This window comes from Haemaphysalis longicornis, unplaced genomic scaffold (genome assembly GCF_048455015.1).
Source record: "Haemaphysalis longicornis isolate Haplotype H1 unplaced genomic scaffold, Haemaphysalis longicornis Haplotype H1 scaffold_8, whole genome shotgun sequence".
NCBI lineage: Eukaryota > Metazoa > Arthropoda > Arachnida > Ixodida > Ixodidae > Haemaphysalis > Haemaphysalis longicornis.
In genome coordinates, this window is record NW_027526445.1 from 120034026 (window position 1) to 120055429 (window position 21404).

Below are 21404 nucleotides of genomic sequence, written 5' to 3' on the forward strand. Positions count from 1 at the left end.
TTCTACAGAATTGTGTTAAGCGCAGCTTGTGCCATACAAAATATACCACCAATAAAACCTAAAAGCAGGACGATAGCTTCCGCATGTTTGTCTTCTGCCACAAAGAAACTAAAAATTTCGCAAACCTTTCTAAACGAGCCACTATTTTTCTACAGGCCAGTTACTGAAGCATGCTTGAGAAATTGTAAACTTGAGCTTTTTTATTGGAAACCACTAAATATTCACTTTGATTAAAAAAAAAAAAAACATTGCCTCCGATTCGCAACTAATTGCACTAAACCATTCTTTGCCCGTATTCTCTTTGAAATGGAAAATCACTATTTGTGCACCCCTATTAGGGAATAGGTGCACCAACGTCATTGCTTCCCCAAATGGAGTTTCACACTAATATATGCTAGTGGAAAATCTGGCACTAGTGCCTTGGTGAGCCGCGATTCCGCGAGCGTGCTGCCAAGCACCACACAGACAGGTTCTATCGTTACTTCGCATCGCTCGCCAACAAGCTCAAAAAATTGCCCGAGTCCCCAAAAAAAAAAAAAAGAGAGAGAAAACATACTATTATTGTAAAGGATTATCTAAATTTGTCTTTATAAATAGACGAGGCGAGCTCCAAGAGATATATTTGTCAGAGTATATTTACAAGTTTTTGTAGAAGCCTCATGTAAGTCAAACAAGAAAAAAAGAAATGTTACCCTCTTCTGCTGATTTCAACTTTAAAAGCGAAAAGAAGCCATGTGGCTAGCCAAGCCAAGTAAGAAAGGAATGTTTCAAGCAGCCATGGTGGCGCACACAGTGGCATGCGCTTGCAGCAACAGATTTCTCTCTAGTATACACAGTAGCCGACCGATTTTTCGGACCTGGAGGGTAATGAAAAATAGTCCGAAAAAAAGAGCAGTCCAAAAAATCCGTGAGCTCCTATGGGACAACTGGTGGTTCCTCGGAAAAGTCCGGAATATCCAGCAAGTCCGAATTTTCGGAGTGCAAAAAAACGGTCAGCTACTATATTAGTAGAAAACTATGCTCACTGGTACAAAACTAGGCCTCGCTCACCTGAATTCCACCGATAAATGCAAAGACGTCATACACGGCCGCCGGAGCAACATCAAGCTGAAGGTTTCCGGCGAGTGCCGGACTCGAAGTGGCTGCAGCCCTGGGTCGGCACGCACATGATACGGAGTCCAGGCTAAGGCGGACCACTTCCCGGAGACATTTCCTCCCCTCGTCCACATCATCGCACTCGTCACACAAAACAAGGCACAGCTCGGCGATGTTCAACGATGCAAACTGGAGCGAGCGGTGCAGCGGGGACAGGGGGACGAGGTCTTCGGGTGGGACGGCAGGCATGTCGTCCTGCTCCGCCTAAGAAGCGGAAAAAAGAAAGGAGACAATGGAGACATTGCAGTGAAAAGAAAATGATGAGCTGAGTAAAAAAAATTAAAGCCGTTCCACTCAATGCAAAAGCTGCCGGAAGTGCAGAGCATTGATTCACCATAATGGGCTGTAGTGCTGTTATCCGCTCACTCCTACCACCCATCCTGCTCTTCGCCACCCTGTCTCACTCCTTCCTTGATGAACGGAACGGACGTTTGTCCAATGCAATTCAAATTTCCCGCCTTCGCAGTGCTCGCACACCCCCTGCCTGAAACAGCGTCAGCGGGAGTTCTGCTCTTTTTGTGCTTGCTTTTCCTCCCACACATGCCCACGTTGTACTGCCACTCTTTTTCGCTTAGTATCGTAAAAACCAACCCAATGAGCATTCCTAACTAAATGAACGTGGGCGCTGCCGGTTAATTACACATATTTTGCGTCAAATGCACCTGCACTCTTCTTTGCGCTACACAACGGGGAGATGTAGGACAAGCGCCAGCGGTTCACGAGTTTCGAACGCTTATGACTATATAAACCACTTGGCTTTCGAAGCCTTTGTGGGACGCCGCTACGACAGTACGCCGTGTGGCTCTACTAGGGTTCGTTATCTCGCTGCGCCGTCTGATTCCAGCAGTCGCTTGATATCTTAGAGCGTTACGCGTTACACATTACAACGAGCTACGACGACAAGGCGAGCCCTTAAAGTGCTCTGCACTGAGAAAAACTTGGTAAAGCACTTCTTTGGGCTAGTCGGTACATGTTGAACTTAGGCTGGAATACTTGTGTTGCTAAATCTGTACAAAACATAGACGGGGACTAGGAAACACAACACAAACGGGAAGGTGAAATTTCCTCACCTCTGTACATGTTTTGTACAGCCTTGGCAGCAGAAGTATTTCAGCCTAAGTTAAAAGACATCCCATAGAGTGGGCTTTTGGGCTAGCTGGTGTAAATGGCCCACGGCTCTTTTTAGTGCAAAGAGCAGACAAACAGGGGAGAGACAAACGCGCACAAGTGCTACACAAAAACGTAGATCAAAGAAGCTTTCGCTACAGCCTGAGGTTGCACTGCAAGGCAAGAAAAAAATTATTGAATAAAGCAAAGCGCATGGCAAGCTCCCACTTGAAATTTAAGTGCAATCTGACTAACACCTCTGCCACAGGGCAGCTTGCAATTGACAGTTGAATGTTCCCTTGGAAGTGTGCCCTATGTATTTCCAACTCGGTAGACAACTGGTTCGAAGGCCTTCCAAAGGCCTTTGAAATGTTTTTGTAGCGCAGGTATAAAATAAGGAGGGTATTTTTAGCTGGCTTGAGAATTTGAAATGAGAAAAAAAAATTGACATTTTTGAAAAAATACATGGGCATACTTGCATGAGCAGAAACATTACCTCGGCACCTACACAACATAATCCACGCAAGCGATGAGTACATATACACATAAGCAAGGCACAAGCGTTTCTTTTTGTGCTGGTCAGTGATAATGCAAATCGTCAAAGTAAAAGAACAAAACTCACTACAAAGTAAAGCGCAATGAATGGCCACTTGGTTTTTCATAGGCTCATTAAGGTTCCACTGTAAATGACTGCTCACAATCTGGGAAAAGCTACAGCCTTGTAAAGAGTAAAGATCTATTTATGGGGTTCATTTTCAGGGCATACCCAAGACATAGTGCTGGATAAAAGAAGGCAAAATTTGAAACCAACAGACAATTGACAACCAACATGCTATACTTTGGCCTTCAAGATTGCGACATGCCTCTGCTTTAACTCTCCCAAACGATTTAACTCTCTGGAGTAATAGACATTCAATAAAGCTCTGCTATCATAGAAGGCCTAAAATCTCAAAAACAAAATACGTCAGCCCGCAGTTTTGAAATGACTTTACCAACAAAAATTTCACCTTAATGGTCACACATCCCGAAGGTTGACTGCTTCTCGCCGCAATGAACGAACACACTAACTCAGTTATCAGCACCTAAAGGGATTAAACAGCAACCCGAATGAAAGAAACTGCAAAATACAGCAAAAACAACATCAATCAGTAACAAGGAGTTGAGTGTGAACATAGGCAGAGAAGAGGAACAATAGCAATACAGACGAGAGACCACATTCTTCCGCTCACAAAGCAAAACTTATGGCGGCAACACAACTGACCATGCTCAGCAGGCCATCGGTGAGGGTGCCGCCCGGGGTGACGCAGACGTTGTTGGCGGGCTGGGGCTCCCCGATTCGACTGCGGATTTCTTTCGCCGACACTTCCGCTCGGCTCACGAGCTGAACCAGCAGGTGCGTTGTGTGGCCAGCCTGGGTTCAGGAGAGAAAGGAACGGAGGTTGCTCCTTGCTATGCTAAAGTTATCAGGCACAGTTTGCAATGGTACGGCAGAACTTTGACGAAGGTATAGTGGCTGATGCAAGTTTCACGGCAATATAAAAAGAAAAATCCCGAGGCGAAGTGGACTGCTCAATGTTGGGTGTTACAAACACACTCTCGTGCGACGATGCACGATTAGTGTCGATGATGGCTTCAATGAATAAATGTGGCCTGCAGAGGATTCAAAAGTGTGTTGAAGGTGGGCGGGGGGCTCAAAACAATTGATGACGGCGGCAGCGATGATGATGATGATGACTTTATGGTTCTAAAAACTGCGGTCTGTTCTTTCCGCTCTCTGAAACGATAAGCTTTTTGAGAAGTCGGCACTGGCTTTTCCAACTGAATCTTGTATCAAAGACCATCTATTTTAAATAGCAGTTCTTCAAAGCCATGATTGGCATAATCAAGCTCGAGACCTCCCCCCTCTTCCCGTGTGACCTCAAAAAACAGCTGCACTCCAACCGACTGAACAACTGATGAACGAACAAAGTTCCTCACCCTCTGAGCAGACACCCGCACGTCTCCAAGGCCCGGGATCCGCACAAACTGGTTGGCGACGTCGAGGCACGCGACCGGACTGCTCCACGACACCAGCTGTGGCCCGGCGTCCCTGAGGCAGCCAAGGAGCAGGAGCACCCCGCCCGCGTCCGTGGCTCCGCCCAGCCCGTTGCAGTAGGCCAGGAGGCTCGGGGGCGTGAAGTGCACCGAGCTGCCGGGCCCCACCGAGGGCAGCAGCCACAGGTCTGCATACGCAGAGAAGGAAAAAGGGCTCCCACTTCACATGTTTGCATTTTGTTCCAGTCGAAACATACTGCTGCTGTTGGGGAAAAAATTTACAGCCCTCCCACCGTTGTAAAGATGGCAGACCAGTGGAGCTGGATTGGTGAATAAGTATAGTATTAAAAGGATAAACAGAGCAAAACAAAGAAACACAAAAATAAGGGTACAAACAGACATAGCGCTGACTGACGGAGAGCTGCGTCTCTTTGTACCCTCCTTCTTGTATTTTGTAGTTTTGCGCTGTTTATCCATTTAATAACCAACCAACTTGCCCGATCTCCCGTTTCACCTATACTGAGTTATGTACGGCGACTTATACTAAATTTACACATAACTTCCTTAGAATTCTTCCTAAATTATTTGTCATACAATCTGTTTTGGGATGTTTTTGACAAAACAAGAACTACAGCCGTTTCGCCAACCACGCTCCCTCCGTAGGTGGCCATGTATTGGCAGCATGCAGGAATTCTGCAACGCTTAAAACTTCACTGTGAGTGAACTAGTTAAGACAAGTGAATGAAACTCGGCGCTGCGATAGAGTCATCGTAGCAGCCAATATCAGTGTGATTTTTTCCAAGACATCCAAATTAGTTTGAGAACTACACAACATTTTACGCTAGCTCTTGAGCGGCAACGTGCGATTGTTTGTTGACATGATTTTACACACAGACGCCACATGAAGACCGAGACATATACAGCTTCGCTGTACAAAAAAACAATGCCAACGGAGCAGAGCAACACACCTTCAGCCAGCCCGTTCTCGGCAAACACAAGCGTGGCACACGTGGCATTGGAGATGCGCAGGAGCGGGTTGGCGTCCCGGGCAACCACGACGTACACGCTGCCGGCCCTCCAGTGACACGTGACGGCGAGTGGCACAGTCACGTACGACGATGACGACGCTCCTCCGGTGGAAGGCTTGAAGAGCGACATGGAACAGCGCACGTTTTTTGCCTGCTGCTGTTGCTCCAGTGCCACGGGGAAACTCCACAGCCTGCCGCCGCCCTGGGCTGGCTGGCAATTCAGTGCGAGGCTGACAAAGAGGCGGCCAACGGCCACCTCGTCGATCTCCGTGTCATCGATGTTGCTGCTGCTGTTCCAGAAGAGCAGAGGGACGACGCCTTGGCTCTCGTGGCCACCGGGGGGAAGCGAGGTCTCGGCGGCCATTTCGATGGCGCCCGTCCATGCCTGCGTCTTGGGGAAAAAGTGGGGGACAAGGCGGGGGAAGGCGAAACAACTTACCGAAACAGTTCCTCTTTAAAAGAACAAAAACAAATGACTAAGGGTACACAATTCAGACACAAGTGGCGAGATAGGGACAGCTGTAGGTAAATGTAGTGAGGCCTGTCTATAACCAGATCACATCACATTTTCATGCCGAGTTCACTCTGGGTGATGAGGTGCGCCATTCTCCGGATAAATTTTGACCACCTGGGGGTCTCAAACATGCACCAAACTCCCGACACACGGCTGTCTTCCTTTTCACCTCCATCAGAATAGCAGTCACTGTGAATGAAATCGATCCTGTCTATTGCCGCCTAATATATTCGGCGTACCTAAAAACAGCCAAGCCTGTGAGTGGCACATTTTTGTTAGGGGTTAGCACTATGTCTAACCATGGTGGCAGTGCTTCTTTTTTTAAGGAAGTCCCTTAAGGGCTGGGGCTGCTGGCGTCTTCTCTGTCATAGTCGTAATCACTGTCTCATGTAGTCACGGTACTAAAACACCGGGAAACTCGTTTATGCCTCGCACTAGCAAGCTTCGCGCTTCAAAGACGAGACGACTTTACAGCAAAGCTGTATACCTCTACCTCCCAATGGTTTCATCTCTATTGGCAAAAACGCCACGGGGCCAAGAATACACCCAAGTTTCACGTTAGCAGGGGTGAGACAGCTGAATCAGATTTGGGGGCAGTTTTTGGAGCAGCGAAATCTTGATTTTGGAGCAGAAGAACAACATTTATATTTGTCAGCTTAGAATCCTCAAAAATCCAATTTTTGGCAACTCGGGGGAGGGGGAAGGGGGGGGGGGGAGGGGAGTGCACTTTTTAATCAGTTTTAAACTTACACAACACTGGAACAGCCTTTCAATAAAACTTTCGCTACCAGAGTATCACAAGGTACAAACTGCAATACCTTTTTACAAACCATTTTTAAATTCTTAAGCTCTATGCATAGACAGCGTGGAGTTCCATTGAATATATCGCATTGAAAAACTAAGCAATCGTAAGGAATTTTATTATGATGTGAATGCCGAAATTATAATTTTTGTAATTCGGACTCAGCTTTACACACAAATGTAGAGCCATGGCAAAACTTGTGCAAAGCGAGGTGACAGTCGGCGCACCCCCCCTCCCTCCCATTTCAAGTCCCACAGTGCACATTCACTACGATCGTAATTTAAGTAACGTTGGTATGTTTAGCTACCTCCATTTTGGCATTAAATTTCACATCAGATAGATGAACTATTGCAATATTACTAGCTTGCAATAATAGCCCGTCCCGCAATCGGACACTGCTTGAACATTTTGTGGCGATGTAGCCTGCGCCACCATTTTCTGCATTGTTGATCGTCTCATTCCCGCCGCTCGCAAGGCAGCAATAACTGAACGTTCTATAACACCGCAATGAGTTCGAAATTTCACTTCCAGCACGCACTGCTCCTCACACTCCAGGCCGAAACACGGCGAATTCGCGGGCACCACGTTGTTTTAGACGAACTCCGTCTTTCGAGTCACGGAACTTTCCGCAACAGATCAGACGATTGAATGTAGACCCAGCCACCCCCATAACCACAACCAGAGTAGAAATCGGCAAAGAGCACTCTGCCTGAACCACGAGCAACTGCTTCGCCAGGCGGCCATATTTTGGAATCTTCACCACACAAAAATGGCGGCGCCCACTAACGTCGTTCCGGAGATATGGCGCTCCAAAAATTGTCGTTTTTCATCTACGTGCACAAGTAGTTTGTCGCCTCAGTACATATTTTTTCTACAGGACTTTGCAATGTTTTACGATGAGAAAACTTTGAAAACGCACAGAATAAAACATGTGCAAACCGACATTGTGAATTTCAAAAGAACTATCTCGGGGACAATGTGCGTTTTTTTATTGAATGTTCAATCAACTAAACCTTTACAAACAGCACCATTTCGGGAAAATTCTGTCGTCAGTAAGCATTTTTCTCCACTGAAACTGAAGAATTAAAAGCCTCGGCTCTTAGACTGTTTTGGAGCAGTTTGGCGCAATTTTTGCAATTGTCAAGCTTTTGGAGCAACCCAGCGCAGGAAAACCAATTTGTATCAAAACTGTGCAATATACGCAGGTGTCTCACCCCTGCGTTAGTGAAAATGGCCCGTTTCTTTCTCTCTCTCTTTTTTTTTTTTTTTTTTGTGCACTAGCTGAGAATAGCCTTTGTACAAGCAGTAGTGAAATGCAGATTGGTAGGGTAGTGGTGCTTTTGCACGAAACATGCCACCTGCGTACCGAGCTGCCCAGAAGTGCCCTGACAGTGAAGCCCGCTGCTGCCAGTGGCAAGTCCGTCTGGTTGCTGAGGTAGACCGCAGACCTGAAGGTCACCACGAGGCAGCCTTCAAAGTCTTGCGCGAGGGCTGTCAGCCGGCAGACCTGCACAGAGACAGAGACGAGCTTGCTTTTCCCTTCTCAGTATCTTTCTGTCCCTCCTAGTCTCATCACAAATAGAAAAAAAAAAACTGATCAATGCCTTCTATTTTTTTAAATCTAAGCCTAAAGAAAGCCCACACATCAAACCATATTACCACAAGAGCTTCATTTTTAAAGACTTGTTTGAGTTAGTGCCATCTTTTTTCTACTGGCAAGTAGGCGTCAAGGTAACGCAAAAAGAAAATGTAAATAATACGTTAAAAAATTTGCAATGTTACCTCCGTCATTTTACATTGCGAGGAGCAACCTCAATAAAAATCAATTTACCAATACTTAGATAATACTTGAAAGCAGGGTTCCCCAAAATGAAGTGGTCAACACATCTGAGCTAGCTTTGAACTGGTACTTTCAATTAGGTATTTGTAAAATGACGAGGCATGGAAGGGCAAGCTATAAATAACAAGATGAATGAATGAATGAATGAATGAATGAATGAATGAATGAATGAATGAATGAATGAATGAATGAACGAACGAATGAATGAAGAACGAATGTCAGCAGGGGTATAGGTGGAACATTTTATCCACTCACTAACATGCTCTTGATGCAACGTACACGGGACTTGCACAACCATGAAAAGAAAAGAAAACGAAAGCCGTTTTATTAAGGTGAATGCAAGATAGTCATCGAGAGGTGTAAGTGTCAGTTGGTTGTTTTTGTTATCCTGTTTTTTTTTTTAAGCAAAGCTTTCTATGCCTCAATGATGGCAACCGGCGCACAGCAAAACGCACTGCAGGAAAGCCAAATTTCTCTGACATTGATGATGACAAGGGTAAAGTGATGGAAGGTTGAAATGCGAAGCTTTCTCTGGCTGAAAGCCAATATCGTCAAAGTCCAGAATCCAAATTGTTATGCCAAACATGCACTGCAGCAAAGCCAACTTACACTATGGATTTTTCACAAAGGCCTATCAAGCACATCAAAAAAAAAAAAAAAAAAAAAAAAGAAACGCTCTCTGTGGTGGGAACCAAACCTGGGTCCCTCGTGTCATGAAGCCAATGTCTATCTGACTGGCTCATTCCAACACAGTCAAAGCAGTTTGGAATTTGAACTTTGACTTTGGCTCAGGTTGCTAGGACAAAAGTTTTGCGTTTTAAGCATCTTTCTCTTATAAAAGGGCTTTGATTTTTTTTAATCACTTTAGCACCACTTTGCGGTCAACGGGTGCATGCAGAACTTGTCATCATTTGCGCCGTTGTTCAGCTCAACAAGCTCTGCGCTGAGCATCGACCTTTGTCACAGTCCCCTCTTGTGGCATTTCCACACGCATGTCAAATGCACCCACACCTTGTCAGCTTCACGAGCGTTGAGAAGAAGCAACGGCAGCATTCGTCCCATTTGCTCATTTTTTACTTCATCCATAAATGCTTTTGGAGGGGTGTGACAACAAAATCCCAGCTTGGTTCATTAGAAAGACTACTTTGTACTGACAACAGTGATAGCAATGTTATTGCAATATTCCAACAGATAATCTAGGTATCAGAAAAGCAGTGGCGGCTCACCAGCTACTCTTTCGCCGGGTCTTTATGGGGTTGCGGGATCTTGTTTGTACAATTGGTGGCTGGTAACCGAAACCGCTGCCAAGAAACACTACTACAGGAACTCTAGTTTTGTTTCATTCTAACACTTTGATTTTAACATGCAGTTTACATACTGATAACTGCATCTTCAGTGTCCCCTTTACTGCATCAGTGCTGATGTTGCGTAGCTAAATTTCCTGCATTTGTTTTTTAACAGTGTAACTGTTCAACCTTAAGCTTGCAACAATGGCGTTAGCAAAAAAATACCAAGAAAAAAACAGCTCCGCCTGTAAAGGGTGCACCCCCGCAGATAGGGTATTGTAACAGTGAAGCTGGCTTTCACGCCTGCTCTAGTGTGAGCACATGGGGCATATATACCATTTTAAAGGTGACAGCCTTTTTGGGCAACTAAAATGCAAAAAAATATTGCCGCAGCTTGCACTAGTGGTGTGAAGCTGGAGAAATAACGGAGCTGCGGGTCGACCTAGCTTCTTCCTCCCTAGGATCCGTCATCAGTGCGGGGGCCAACCAGAACGGCGTTGTAAAATCCGGCTAAACTTGGCCTCATCCCTCAACACTTAGCCTAGCCTAGCAGGAACATCATGAAACCAAAAAAAAACTTGGCAGCCTGGCAAAACCCAGAAAAACTAAGCAGAACAGGAAGAAGTTAGGTTGACTCCCAGCTCTGCTGTTTCTCCATCCTTGCACCACTAGTGCAACCTGAACCAATTTTTTTTTTATTTCGTTCAAAAAGCATCTTTCGTGGCAGGAACGAAGCTGAATAGGTTATCAAAGGCTCGTTCTTTCAAGTGGAACAAGTTGCATACTGTCTTCACGACAGTTGCATATTATCTTCAGGGCCCCTAAAGGAACCGTGAAGGCAGTATGCAACTTAAGACATTACTTGAAGACAATATGCGTATTGTATTCATACCCCACCTTTGGGTTGCTACGTACGCAAAGCACACACTTACAGCGTACGACGGAGACCCCGGGTAGCGGAAGCAGATGCAGACGGGTGTGGGGACCGAGAGCTGCAGCAAGTTGGCAGACTCTTCCGACGCTGTCGCAGAGGAGTCCCCCTTGTCCTTCTTCTGGAGCAGGTACGAGGGATCCACCCGCAGTGGCCGCAGGCAGCAGTGCAGGGTGCCGCCTTCCTCAATGGCCACGAAGAAGGGCTCCTGCAGACGTGCGACAGGCAAAAGTGGCACTCAGACACGCAATAACGCGAGTTGATAAAAAGAAAAGAAGTCAATATGTCATTAAAAGGCCAACTGCACTGAAAATTCCCCTCAACCAAATTTACTTTGAATGTATCATGGAATGTACCATGGAATCAAGTGGGGCACATTTACAGTATTTGTGCCTTCACATATTCTCACCCCACCAGCTAGCTTATGCCCAAACTGTACAATTTGTGCCTTCGCATATTCTCGCACAACCAGCTTACACCCAAATGTGACCAAGGGTAGCAAACACGACCCATGAAGATTTATGATTTTGCCCACTGGGCAGCGCCAAAGGCGCTGGATCAGAAAATATGCCCATTTCTGTTGTGTTATTGGTAGCGTGGGTCCCTGCGCATGCGCGTCCTCAGTGCCATTATCTGCCCTTTTCTCTGCTGCTGCAGCTATCGCTACAAAAAGAGGCCCGCCTAACTTTCTGAGTTCTTCAACTAACACCCTGTGACCAATAAAGGCGGGTTACTCCCCTCCGTATAGTCAAGCTGCCTCCGTATAGTCGAGAACACAACAATTTCCTTATTCATTTCTTCTTTTTTGTGAGCAGTGCGTGAACAGTTAAAGCCTACAATAAACTGCATGGATAAGCCAAGCAAATGGCAAAAATGGGCGCAGAAAAAGGACATGCTGTATTAGGCCCACGAAAAGGAAATCATCGAGGAACTCTTTCGCTTTCGGAGACAAACTGAGTCATGCCGAGCCTCGGTGAACAGAGGTGCTCACATGAAGCGGTGGCGGTGCAAACGCCTGCCCCCTGGACAGGGTCCACACCCCATGGTTGCCCGTGAGCAGGCGTAGCTCGGTGCCCGTGCTGTTGACCAGGAAGGCCCAGGGCTTGATGTCCACCAGCACCGTGCCGGGAAATGGCAGGTCGGGATCGTGGTACTGCTTCACATGAAGCTCCGTCTCCGGAACCTCCGTCGGACACTCCACGCTGAAAGGGGCATGATGTCGAGGTTTAGAAGACACCTAGAAGACGTCTACAAGAGGTTTCGAAGAGCAAGGATGCCAAAGAGGGCTAGCTGGCCTTGTACTGACACTACTGTAGTGTGTGGGGTCTCGCCTAGATGGCACCACGCCGACCATCATCATCAGTGTACAAACTAGCACACTCTAGGTTGTGGTGTTTGCGAATATAACATAGGTGCGCCAATAAAGCAAGCTCCCCGCCGGGGCAGGTTATGTTCCTGCTGGAAGCATCGAGTGTGTGTGTGTCTCTCAGGGCTGTGTGCTCTGCCGGGCCGGTCCCTCGGCGTACCCGCTTGGCCACCCTCAACATGCTGTCACAAGTGGCTTTAGTTCTTCGGTTCAATGCTCGTCCGTAGTTCAACGGTTCAACCAGTTCAACCCCTACTGCTGCTAGCGATCAAAGTGAGCTCGCGCCAAATAAAATCCACCCACGAGAACACTAATTTCACTTTGTTTCTATGTTTGTATCAGTTTTTCCCGTCCCATGTAGTTTATACTTTTGGCACTACTAAGAATGCTGGCCACTGAAGAAGGCTGGAACTAGACCTGATGGACTTCCTGATGGAAGAAAACCCCCTGTCAACCCCAGAGCGAAGGCAGCGTACAGCTTTTATTTATACTGACAAACAAATACACATCGTTTCTTTTTATTTTTTTCTACATTAATGGCTCTGTATTTTGCATGCACATCGTCCAGTAAGCCCAATTGGTGCAAAGCAGTGTGTTGATCAGTTCAGTTCGTCCAAAACAACGACGCACACATGCTGCCAAGCCAGCAGAGGACCACGCGCAATCGACATCCCGAGGATATTGTGTAAATAAACAACATCCAAACACGTCACGAGTTTGTGTTTGCCGCTTCCGCACTGCCCGCGTTTTTCGCCGGCTCGCCGCTCCAATCGGAGGGCCGGAGGGCGGAGCTTCTGCTCTCGAGAACGAACGACCCGATCGTTGGCGGCGGTGGCGGAGGCGCCGTGATTTCTTCAGCTCATCGGGCAGCTGGCCGCAACCAAAGTTCTACAGCGATTCCAGGCACTCTGTTTCTATTACTGTTTATTACCACTGGATGCGAAAACGCGCCGGAGGCACGAAAAGCCCACTGAGCTAGCCACACAGTCGCTGTGCAGGCGGCGGCCACGGCCGCGAAGTGGCCCAGGCCGGCGCAGGTAGCTCGAGTGATAGCTTGTTACCGCTGCACGAAATTGTCCCCAAGTCCCGACCATGGTGGCTTACATGAGAAAGGAGTTAATGATGCGATGGCGGGTTGCATTAAAAATTGTCACCTGCACCGCTTACGAGAGCGGCACTCGAATATCCGCCGCAGTGCTAAGCCGAACACATCTGTAGGCGGACGTAGGCAGACCGGCCGGCTGCTCCCAGCGCGCATCTTGCCACCCACTGTCTCCAGCGTCGCGCGTCGTTCTTTAGCCGCGGTAGCATTTGCACTCGCAGCGCCTGCGTCACATCCACGGTCGCTTTTTAATTAAGCGCCTCACGAGATCAGTACGTGGGGACATTCACAGAAACTGCCGTCCATGTGGATTCGACAGTGCTACAGCGGCTCTGCTCTGTGATATCCCTCCGGCGGTCACGTGGTCAGCTTTGTTCACAAAAAATCCACAAAATCCATCGTTTCGCGGCACTCGCTGAAACCGAAACTGCGACCGGCCGCATTGAAAATGCCTCTAATTAAACAACCGCCGCACGCTGAAGCAAACGAGGTTTCTACAGGTTATAAGTAGGTCACTAGCTACTTATCGCAAAAAAAAAACGATGCAAAATTTTTGTGTCAGTGCCCCTTTAACTTCTGGTCGTGTTTTTTTTCCCCCCACCAGCCACTAATCTTTCTATCAGCCCCCCCCCCCCCCACCCCCACTTATAACAGAAAGTTTCTAAGCCACTGACCTTAAGTGACAATAAGTGTGCAACCCAGGTTTAAGCCCCTAATACCAAAAAAACAAGTGCTCACATGATAAGCACAGTACAATCATTCTCGCATGGTGTTCCAAATCTATTTCCTCCTTTTCTTTTAAATTGCTAGGTTCTGCTTTTCTGGTTCTTTTTCTCTGTTTCTGAGCTGAGGAGCTTCAGCTTGCAGGCGCAAGTTCTTTAAACATAAAAAATCATACACGCACCAAAATTATACTTTGAAAATCCCACAATTTCAAATGCTGCGCAAGCTGGACCACTGCAATAACAGGCATGCTGTCAAATACCATATAAAGTGGACTACAGGTCGGAATTTTTTACCGAAAAATTTGCGAAAAGGTCATCCATCGACCTATATAGTGGTCGCTGGCATAATTCTAGTCGTTATTTAGCAACTGGGCAGCCCATCGAGGCCATCCAAGACGCAAAAACACCGTCACCATCACCATCAATCGGACGTACCGTCATCTTTGTCTTGTTGCTTCTCTCGCTGTCAGTGAATGTGTGTGCGGTACTGTTTTTTTCTTGCTCAAAATGAGTTCAGGCGCTTGGCGCCAGTTCGCAGCTGCATTTAAAGGAAAAGTTGGGGGTTTTCCAAAGCCAACAACGTGTCCCCCTTGTGCCAGGTTTGGTGTCACCAAAAGAGGTATACGCTACTGGCATTCGCTGAAGGTGCGGCTCTTGGTATGCAATGCTCGGAAGATTTTGCTCCACGAGCGCTGCTCTATGCACCTGTGCTGCTGTACAAAGGGCAACTTTTGTCCGCAAGCGTCATGCGATGTCTCCCCGAATGGATAACCCAAGATGCTTGCTGGCCACAGGCATGGAGTGGCTCTCAGTATGGTCTGCACATGGGTGTCCAATGCTTTGCACTCGCTTCACGATGACACGGTCTCGTGAGTGCTTAAGAAGTGCTGCATAAGCAATTCCCTGGACTGCACCGAGGATGGCTAGCTGTGTGGCCAGTGAGAAGCAGTCGTTCGACGACATTTAGGACAACCCTAACAAGTAATCTGAGACGAAACAAGTTACAGCCCCAATAAAACGATGTGTACCAAATTTTTTTGCATTTTTGTGTTACAAGGTAAGGGGCTCGACCTATATTCCGCATTATACGGTAGCATGCTTGCACACAGCGAATTAAGAAAACGCCTCCTTGTTACGAAACACCACAGACACTCAGTGGTTAAGTGCCCTGTCTCTGAGCACTACAAGGTTGTGGGATTCCTTTCCAGGCCACGGAGGCCATCCATCTGATGAAGGCAAAAAGCAAGAGAAATGCCTCATATGCAAGGATTTCGGCTCACAATGAAAAATTTCAAGCAATAATGAGCAGTCTTCCACCGCAGTGTTCCTCTTGGTCATGGCTTATGTTTAGCTAAGTGGTCCCTCCTAAAACAAGGGTCCACCAACCATAAAGCGCCTGCGAGAAGAAGCCAGGGAATCACGCGAAGGCATTCCGGGTGACTGCAAGCTCCCATTTCCACCTCCTTCCCGTTTTGTTTCTCTTTCACTAAATCCCCCCGAGGCGATGTGAAATGTTGGATTTTCTGTCACCAGAACATCGGTGCTGAAAGGGAAATCCAAACACACAGACTAGGACGTGCGTATGAATGCAGCAGTAATAATATTTCAGGTCCATTTCCATTCCCCCCCTGCCACTCTTTGGTACATCGCCAATTTTACCCAGGAGTCCAAAGCACATCCATGAATTAGGGCCACTGGTTTAGCACATTGATATGTTAAATTTGCTTTTCTTTTTGACAGCCTAGCAGTACAGGCCCAGTTTATGTTTTTGAAAATGTAAAGTAGATAAAGATATGTAAAGTGAGATATGGGAGAATCTAACACTCCTACGCTCAGCGCCAACTCTTGCGGAGCCCCTAGCAGCAGCAGGACTTCTTACCTGGAAGAGGGAGAGGGAGAAGGCACAGGAGAGGAGGGGGAGGAGGAGAGCTGGTGCGCACTGGTGGCCAGCCTCCCTTGCTCCCAGAGACGGTCGACCTGGTCCGAGCGGTCGGGGTCGTCGTAGGGCCACTTGGCCGCGTGTGGAGAGCCGTAGCTCCACTCGGGGCTCCGTAGCCGCCAGAGGTCCTCGGGCGGAGTGGTGGACACCTCGTGGTCCAGCGCGGGTGGACGCAGTTCCAGTGGAGGGGAGGACACACGCTTGCCTGGTTGAACGGAACATGAGGCAAGGGGATCACAAAATCGGTCGGGGATGTTGTTAAATGTGTGACTACTGCTGTACAGTCTAGTTGCACTCCCTCTCTTCCGTCTTTTATCAATTTTCCGCAGAAATAGGAAGTGGCACAGAGTTTACCAGTAATGGTGTCTCAGCATAGGCCATTTCCTAGACCTCGTACATGCATTTGCTTCCAAATAAACAGAAGAAAAAGTTGCACAGACAATAAACATGACCAAACAGAAGAAAAGGTTATGAGACGAAAACGTCATGGAAATTTAGAAGATGAAGGCTACGCAGCGCCGACAGTGGCACCACTTTTATCAGAAAATGCGTTCCTATTCCTCCGGTTCAAACTACGCACCTTAGGCCAGCTTGCGCCACCTAGTGAATCGCCCGTGAAGCAGGGCAAAACCACGTGCACCGCATTATGTTTCTATATTCCAGGTTGAAGCTAGAGGCCTTTCTATGTTTTATTTTTTTCTGAGACATGCTGTATAAAGCCGTGAGGGGTGTGCACTCCTCTCTTTTGTGTTTTACTTTTCTCAGCACCCTTTCATTCATATTTCAGGCCCCTCGAGCCTCATGTCCCACATGACATCGGTCTAGAATAGTGGTTAGTTAAGTCACCTGCCTGCCACCGCTTATGCCTGGGTTACTTTCATCTCCATCCCTGCCATGTTTTGTTTTTTTTATGACGAAAGCTTCTTTAGTGGGACCGATGGAACAAAAACTAATGCATTTGCCCACAGACCAGTTGGTCGACTTAACAGCTCTGACAAAACCTCTGGACATACGGTGCTTGCATGAAGACGGGACTTTCATTGCGCCAAACAGTTACTTGAAAATCACGAAAGAGAAATGCGTCCAGATAACACAATACACACATCGATCACACAGAAGGAGTACAAGAGTATACCTGTATCTCATAAACCCCGCATCGGTGTACATTTAGATCATTCGTAGATGCATTACTCAGTGTGCGAAATATTGCCACTTGGGTACATTCTTCGTTCGCGGTACGGATCTCTAAAGGTTTGACAATCGATGGGACACACACTTTTGACGCACTTTTATTGCAGTTTTGATGCGAAAAAATTTTTGTGCTTTCTTCAGGAAGGGATCGTAAAGTTTTTTTAGTTGGATGACGGGTCAATATGGTTGCGCATTTGCACCAGTGAAGCGTCAAAAACAGCACAGCCCAAGGTAACACAGGTAGTAAAACAAGAAATGCAGTTGAGATTGATCCTTTCGCGCACTGCGCCCTATTCCAAACCGCAGCAGCACTAATAGACATACACACGCAAAGACGACGCACACGACAGACAATTACTTTCCTGGTGGGTGCAGGTATGGAATCTGCAACATGTAAAGGTCGCATGAATCCTATGTTGGTTCTCTGGTGCCAAGCCAGTGCTGTCGGCGCCGATCAGAAGTGTAAAAATCCTATCAGGAAGTAAGCACCCCTGCTTTGCCAAACCTTATATTTAGAGATGCTACTTTGCCGCAACAAAAGAGAATGAGCAGTTAAAATAGTATAGTGCAGCATGCACCCCTTTTTTAGAGGCAAAAGGATCACCACATTGAAATAGCCTATAGCTGAACACCTTTTGTACCACCGATTCGAAGCAGAATTTAAACAACCCGTGGGATTTCACACAGGCTGTTGCGAGTTGAGGGTGACCCAAAGAACCATGCTGGCAGAGTGATGAGTGAAGCTGTGGCATACACAAACGGCTGGTCTTGAGGTGAAAAATTGACAAATTTTGGCACTTCTTTTTTTCCTGGCATTGAAAACCAGGCAGGGATTGTAATCGAGTAAAAGGGACCCAGCAACACTTAACACACTTAACATCGACTACTCAGAATGTATTTTCAAGTAAAGCCTATTGTCCCAGCAATCTCCTCCCGCAAGAATTATGAAAATCCATTCACTATCACCGAAACTACGCACTATAAGAAGTCACGCATAATTTTTCCCTCTCAACGCGCCCGCGGACAACGTGACGAAAGCTGCGCGCTCTCTCCCGGAGAAGGGGGCGGCTCGCGGTGTTCTCTTCGGCGGACTTCGATGTATCGCATGCCGGGAAGTTGCCTCCTTTTTTCCGCTTCATGGAGGGGTGTATTTCCGGTCTGGTGCCACAAAAAAGTAAGCATGGCTGCTCGCTCGCAAGCACGTGCTCAGGCTGGAGGGGCGTTTTTGAAGCAATAAGCGTTTGTTGTCGAGTGGTCTGGTTGAAAGAAAAGTATTGAGCTCATCACTCAAACTCCGCGCACACTCAAAACACAAAAGAAACAGCAAAACTGTGCCTACAGGTTCAGGCATAGAAGAGGTTGGTACACAGCGCCGACAAGGGTGGATCGTCACAGAAAACGCGAGAAATGAGCTGCAAAGTTGACCAGTGACAGCCAATAGGACGGCCATGCCAGGGCTGCATAATAAGCAGAATTGAAGAGAGTGCGGTTTTTTCGCGTCTTTCACGGCGATTTGACCGCTTACCGCTTCACATGCGTGTGTAATATTTGGCTCAGGTTTTCCTGGCAGTGTAATCAAAATGTCGCACAGGTTTACTCGCATTGCGCAAAAAATGTTGCAAGGTCCCTTTAATACAAGACACTGTAACCACTACGGTGGCTTTTCAAACCTTTAGGGAACCCAGGGACCAACTGGAGAAAAATCCCTGGTGAGAGAGATACAATGTGTTGCGCACAAAAGTGCAACACGCCTTCACACAAAATGCTTGCTCATCGACTCGCAGATTCACATGCAAAACAGCACAAATACAGTACGTAGGAGTAGTTGCGAGCGGCAAATCCTTACTGGGAACCAGCCCGACGTCTGCCAAGACCAAGTGCACAAAGAGAGAGGGAGAGAGAAGCGTTTTAGGCATCACTGGGCAGAAAGGGAGGGACTCAAAAAGGGCCACAAAAACAAAATACAACTCTGTTCAATTTGAAATAACCAGCTTTTGGTAACTCACTCAGGTCTAATCGTAAAGCAACAGACACTTTTTTATTCGCAAAAATGCAAGAAGTATAGAAACATTTCAAATGTAGTGCTGCAGTGACGTAATATGGGAAGGAGTGGCATGCATAGCCCAGCACTAAAACCATACATGCTGTATTTATTCGATTATAATGCTGTCTCAATTATATGGCAGTTTGGAGAGTTAAAAAAATCGCCATATATATATATATATATATATATATATATATATATATATATATATATATATATATATATATATATATATATACACACATTATACATACTGCACTTCGAATATAAGGTGGGGTATGATTTTGAGACTACAGATTCTGGATAAAAAACCTTGCCTTATATTCGAATAAATACGGTAGTTATCAGTGTGTGAGCTGCACATTAGCATCGAAGTGATAGGAACAAATGAAATTAGCGTCCCCGCTACAATCGCCTAGTCATGTTTCTTGCAGGTGGCTTAGCTCAGCAGCCACCAATCGCACAAACAAGAATCTGTGACATCGCACATATGGCTGGGCAGTCATCGGTACGGCTTCATCCATTTCCCTCAATATCTCCACTGTCTCTTACAAGTCTTTTCAACAATGAACCTATTTCGTCTTTGCGGCCCCTTAAAAAGCAGTCAGAGAAAAGAAAGAGCCGGTCTCCCGGCAACCCAGCAGCAGGTCCCCACCTGGGCCGAGCTGGAAGGTGAGGCTGGAGGGGAGCGGGTCCACGAGCAGGGGCCAGTCCCGCCCTCGGCCGGGCACCGAGAGCGAGTGGTAGTGCTCGCTGGCCGACTCAAAGCCCGCCCGGCCATGGAGGTGGACCAGGAGGCTGCTCGGCAGGTGGCTGCGCAGCACGTGCAGGGGCGTGAACGCCAGCACCTGCGGCAGATCAGAGGGCGGTTGCCAAGGTGGTCCCCTCCTTCCCCACCGAAATTTCTTGGGCACTTACATCTGCTTATGCTGTTTGAAAGCAGAATACTAGCAATTACCAAACACTCATTCACTGCTAGATCGTGTCTGCATCCCTTTCTTCTTTTTCTTCGTCCCCTGACGAGAGTTACTCCGACAGGTGGACTGGCTGCAATCCACCCTCCCAGAATGAGAACTCTCCTCAGCATGCACCTGTTGTATGCACGTGCTGCCACCTGTCTAGGTGCATGTGTCAGGCTCATTTTTGGTCAATTCTGGCCGGGTGCCAGGTTAGTGCTGTAATTACAGCTCTCTTGGCTGCTGCTCTAGAGACCTGGGTTCAAATCCCACACGAACCCAATTCATTTTCTCTTTGCAGTGGTGGCCATTTTGGCGCCATCCGTGTTGCCAACAATGACAATGACTATGGCCACTTTTCACGTTTCATGAGACACTAAGGACTTGCACCTTAAGGATAACAGGAACAGACAGAACCCAAGTTTAAACTGGGAAGCACAGGATATATGGATCTATGCTAACCAGTCCGGGTAGGCAGGTGTACTCAAATGTTCAGTTGATTGCCATCCATCTAGCTTGTGAGGTTCTATGTGGCCCCGCATTCTCAGCAAGCTCAAACCTTCTTTCGTTTATTCCGAATGAAACAAGAGGCATGTGTGTGTATCTTATAGCAAATGAAAACAAACTTGCAAATTTCATGGACCATTCTGCCCTATATGACCATAGCATGGCACACGTAAGTGTCAGGCATCTCTTCAAAGCTCGTAAAAGTGATAGACACCGTGATGAAGTCCGTCAATACATGTTGTACGGCCACGCCATTTGCCCACGCACCCATTCTAGGCCCACCATTCGTGCGTCTGGCTTTCCCACACAGCTACAATGTTGTGCAAAAAGCCAACTTTAGAGTGCATGCTATGCTGGGAGGGGGAAAGTGAGATGCAGCGAAGCCCCTGTTCTTGCGTCCGGTCTCGTGGGGAACAGGAAGTCTTCTAGCTTGTGGCTTGGGGCACCGAGTCGCTGGAGTTTGGCCCGGAGTTGTGCCCTTGCGGTGCCGTGCTGCGGGCAAGAGCACAGCAAGTGCTCTAGCGTCTCGGGCTCTGGGCAGTCGGCGCAGGTGGGGGATGCTCGGCGGCCTTGGTGGTGCAAGCGCGCTCCCACGTTGCAGCAATTGAGCCGCAGGCGAAGAAGGAGCGACCGGGCGTCTCTGCTAATGCGCCCGGGCAAGACCCGTGGGGCCTGGCCACTGACTACTCGGGCATCTGGATGCATGGCCTCCACCACTCGTGCCAGGATAGTCCTTGCAGCGTCAAATGACACCACATCCCGGGAGGCTGGAACCCCTGCCTGGCGAGCAGCACCTTTGGCCAAGGCGTCTGCAACCTCGTTGCCCGTGATGTTCACGTGCGATAGCAGCCAGTGAAGTCGCAGTGGACACCCCTGC

General features: G+C 47.5%; 1 protein-coding gene across 2 annotated transcripts in view; it reads right to left on the reverse strand.

The window, feature by feature from the left end:
- Window positions 1-21404, reverse strand: part of Vps13b (vacuolar protein sorting 13B) — a 136180-nt gene that overhangs the window by 16479 nt on the left and 98297 nt on the right. For both annotated transcript variants that reach the window (XM_077680821.1, XM_077680820.1), the window contains exons 43-51: window positions 19720-19912; window positions 15770-16034; window positions 11689-11899; window positions 10699-10905; window positions 8007-8147; window positions 5265-5715; window positions 4240-4484; window positions 3524-3673; window positions 1051-1359 (exon numbers count right to left, since the gene is read on the reverse strand). In XM_077680821.1, coding sequence (XP_077536947.1) covers window positions 1051-1359; window positions 3524-3673; window positions 4240-4484; window positions 5265-5715; window positions 8007-8147; window positions 10699-10905; window positions 11689-11899; window positions 15770-16034; window positions 19720-19912 — 2172 coding nt within the window. The remainder of the gene's footprint in view (window positions 1-1050; window positions 1360-3523; window positions 3674-4239; window positions 4485-5264; window positions 5716-8006; window positions 8148-10698; window positions 10906-11688; window positions 11900-15769; window positions 16035-19719; window positions 19913-21404) is intronic.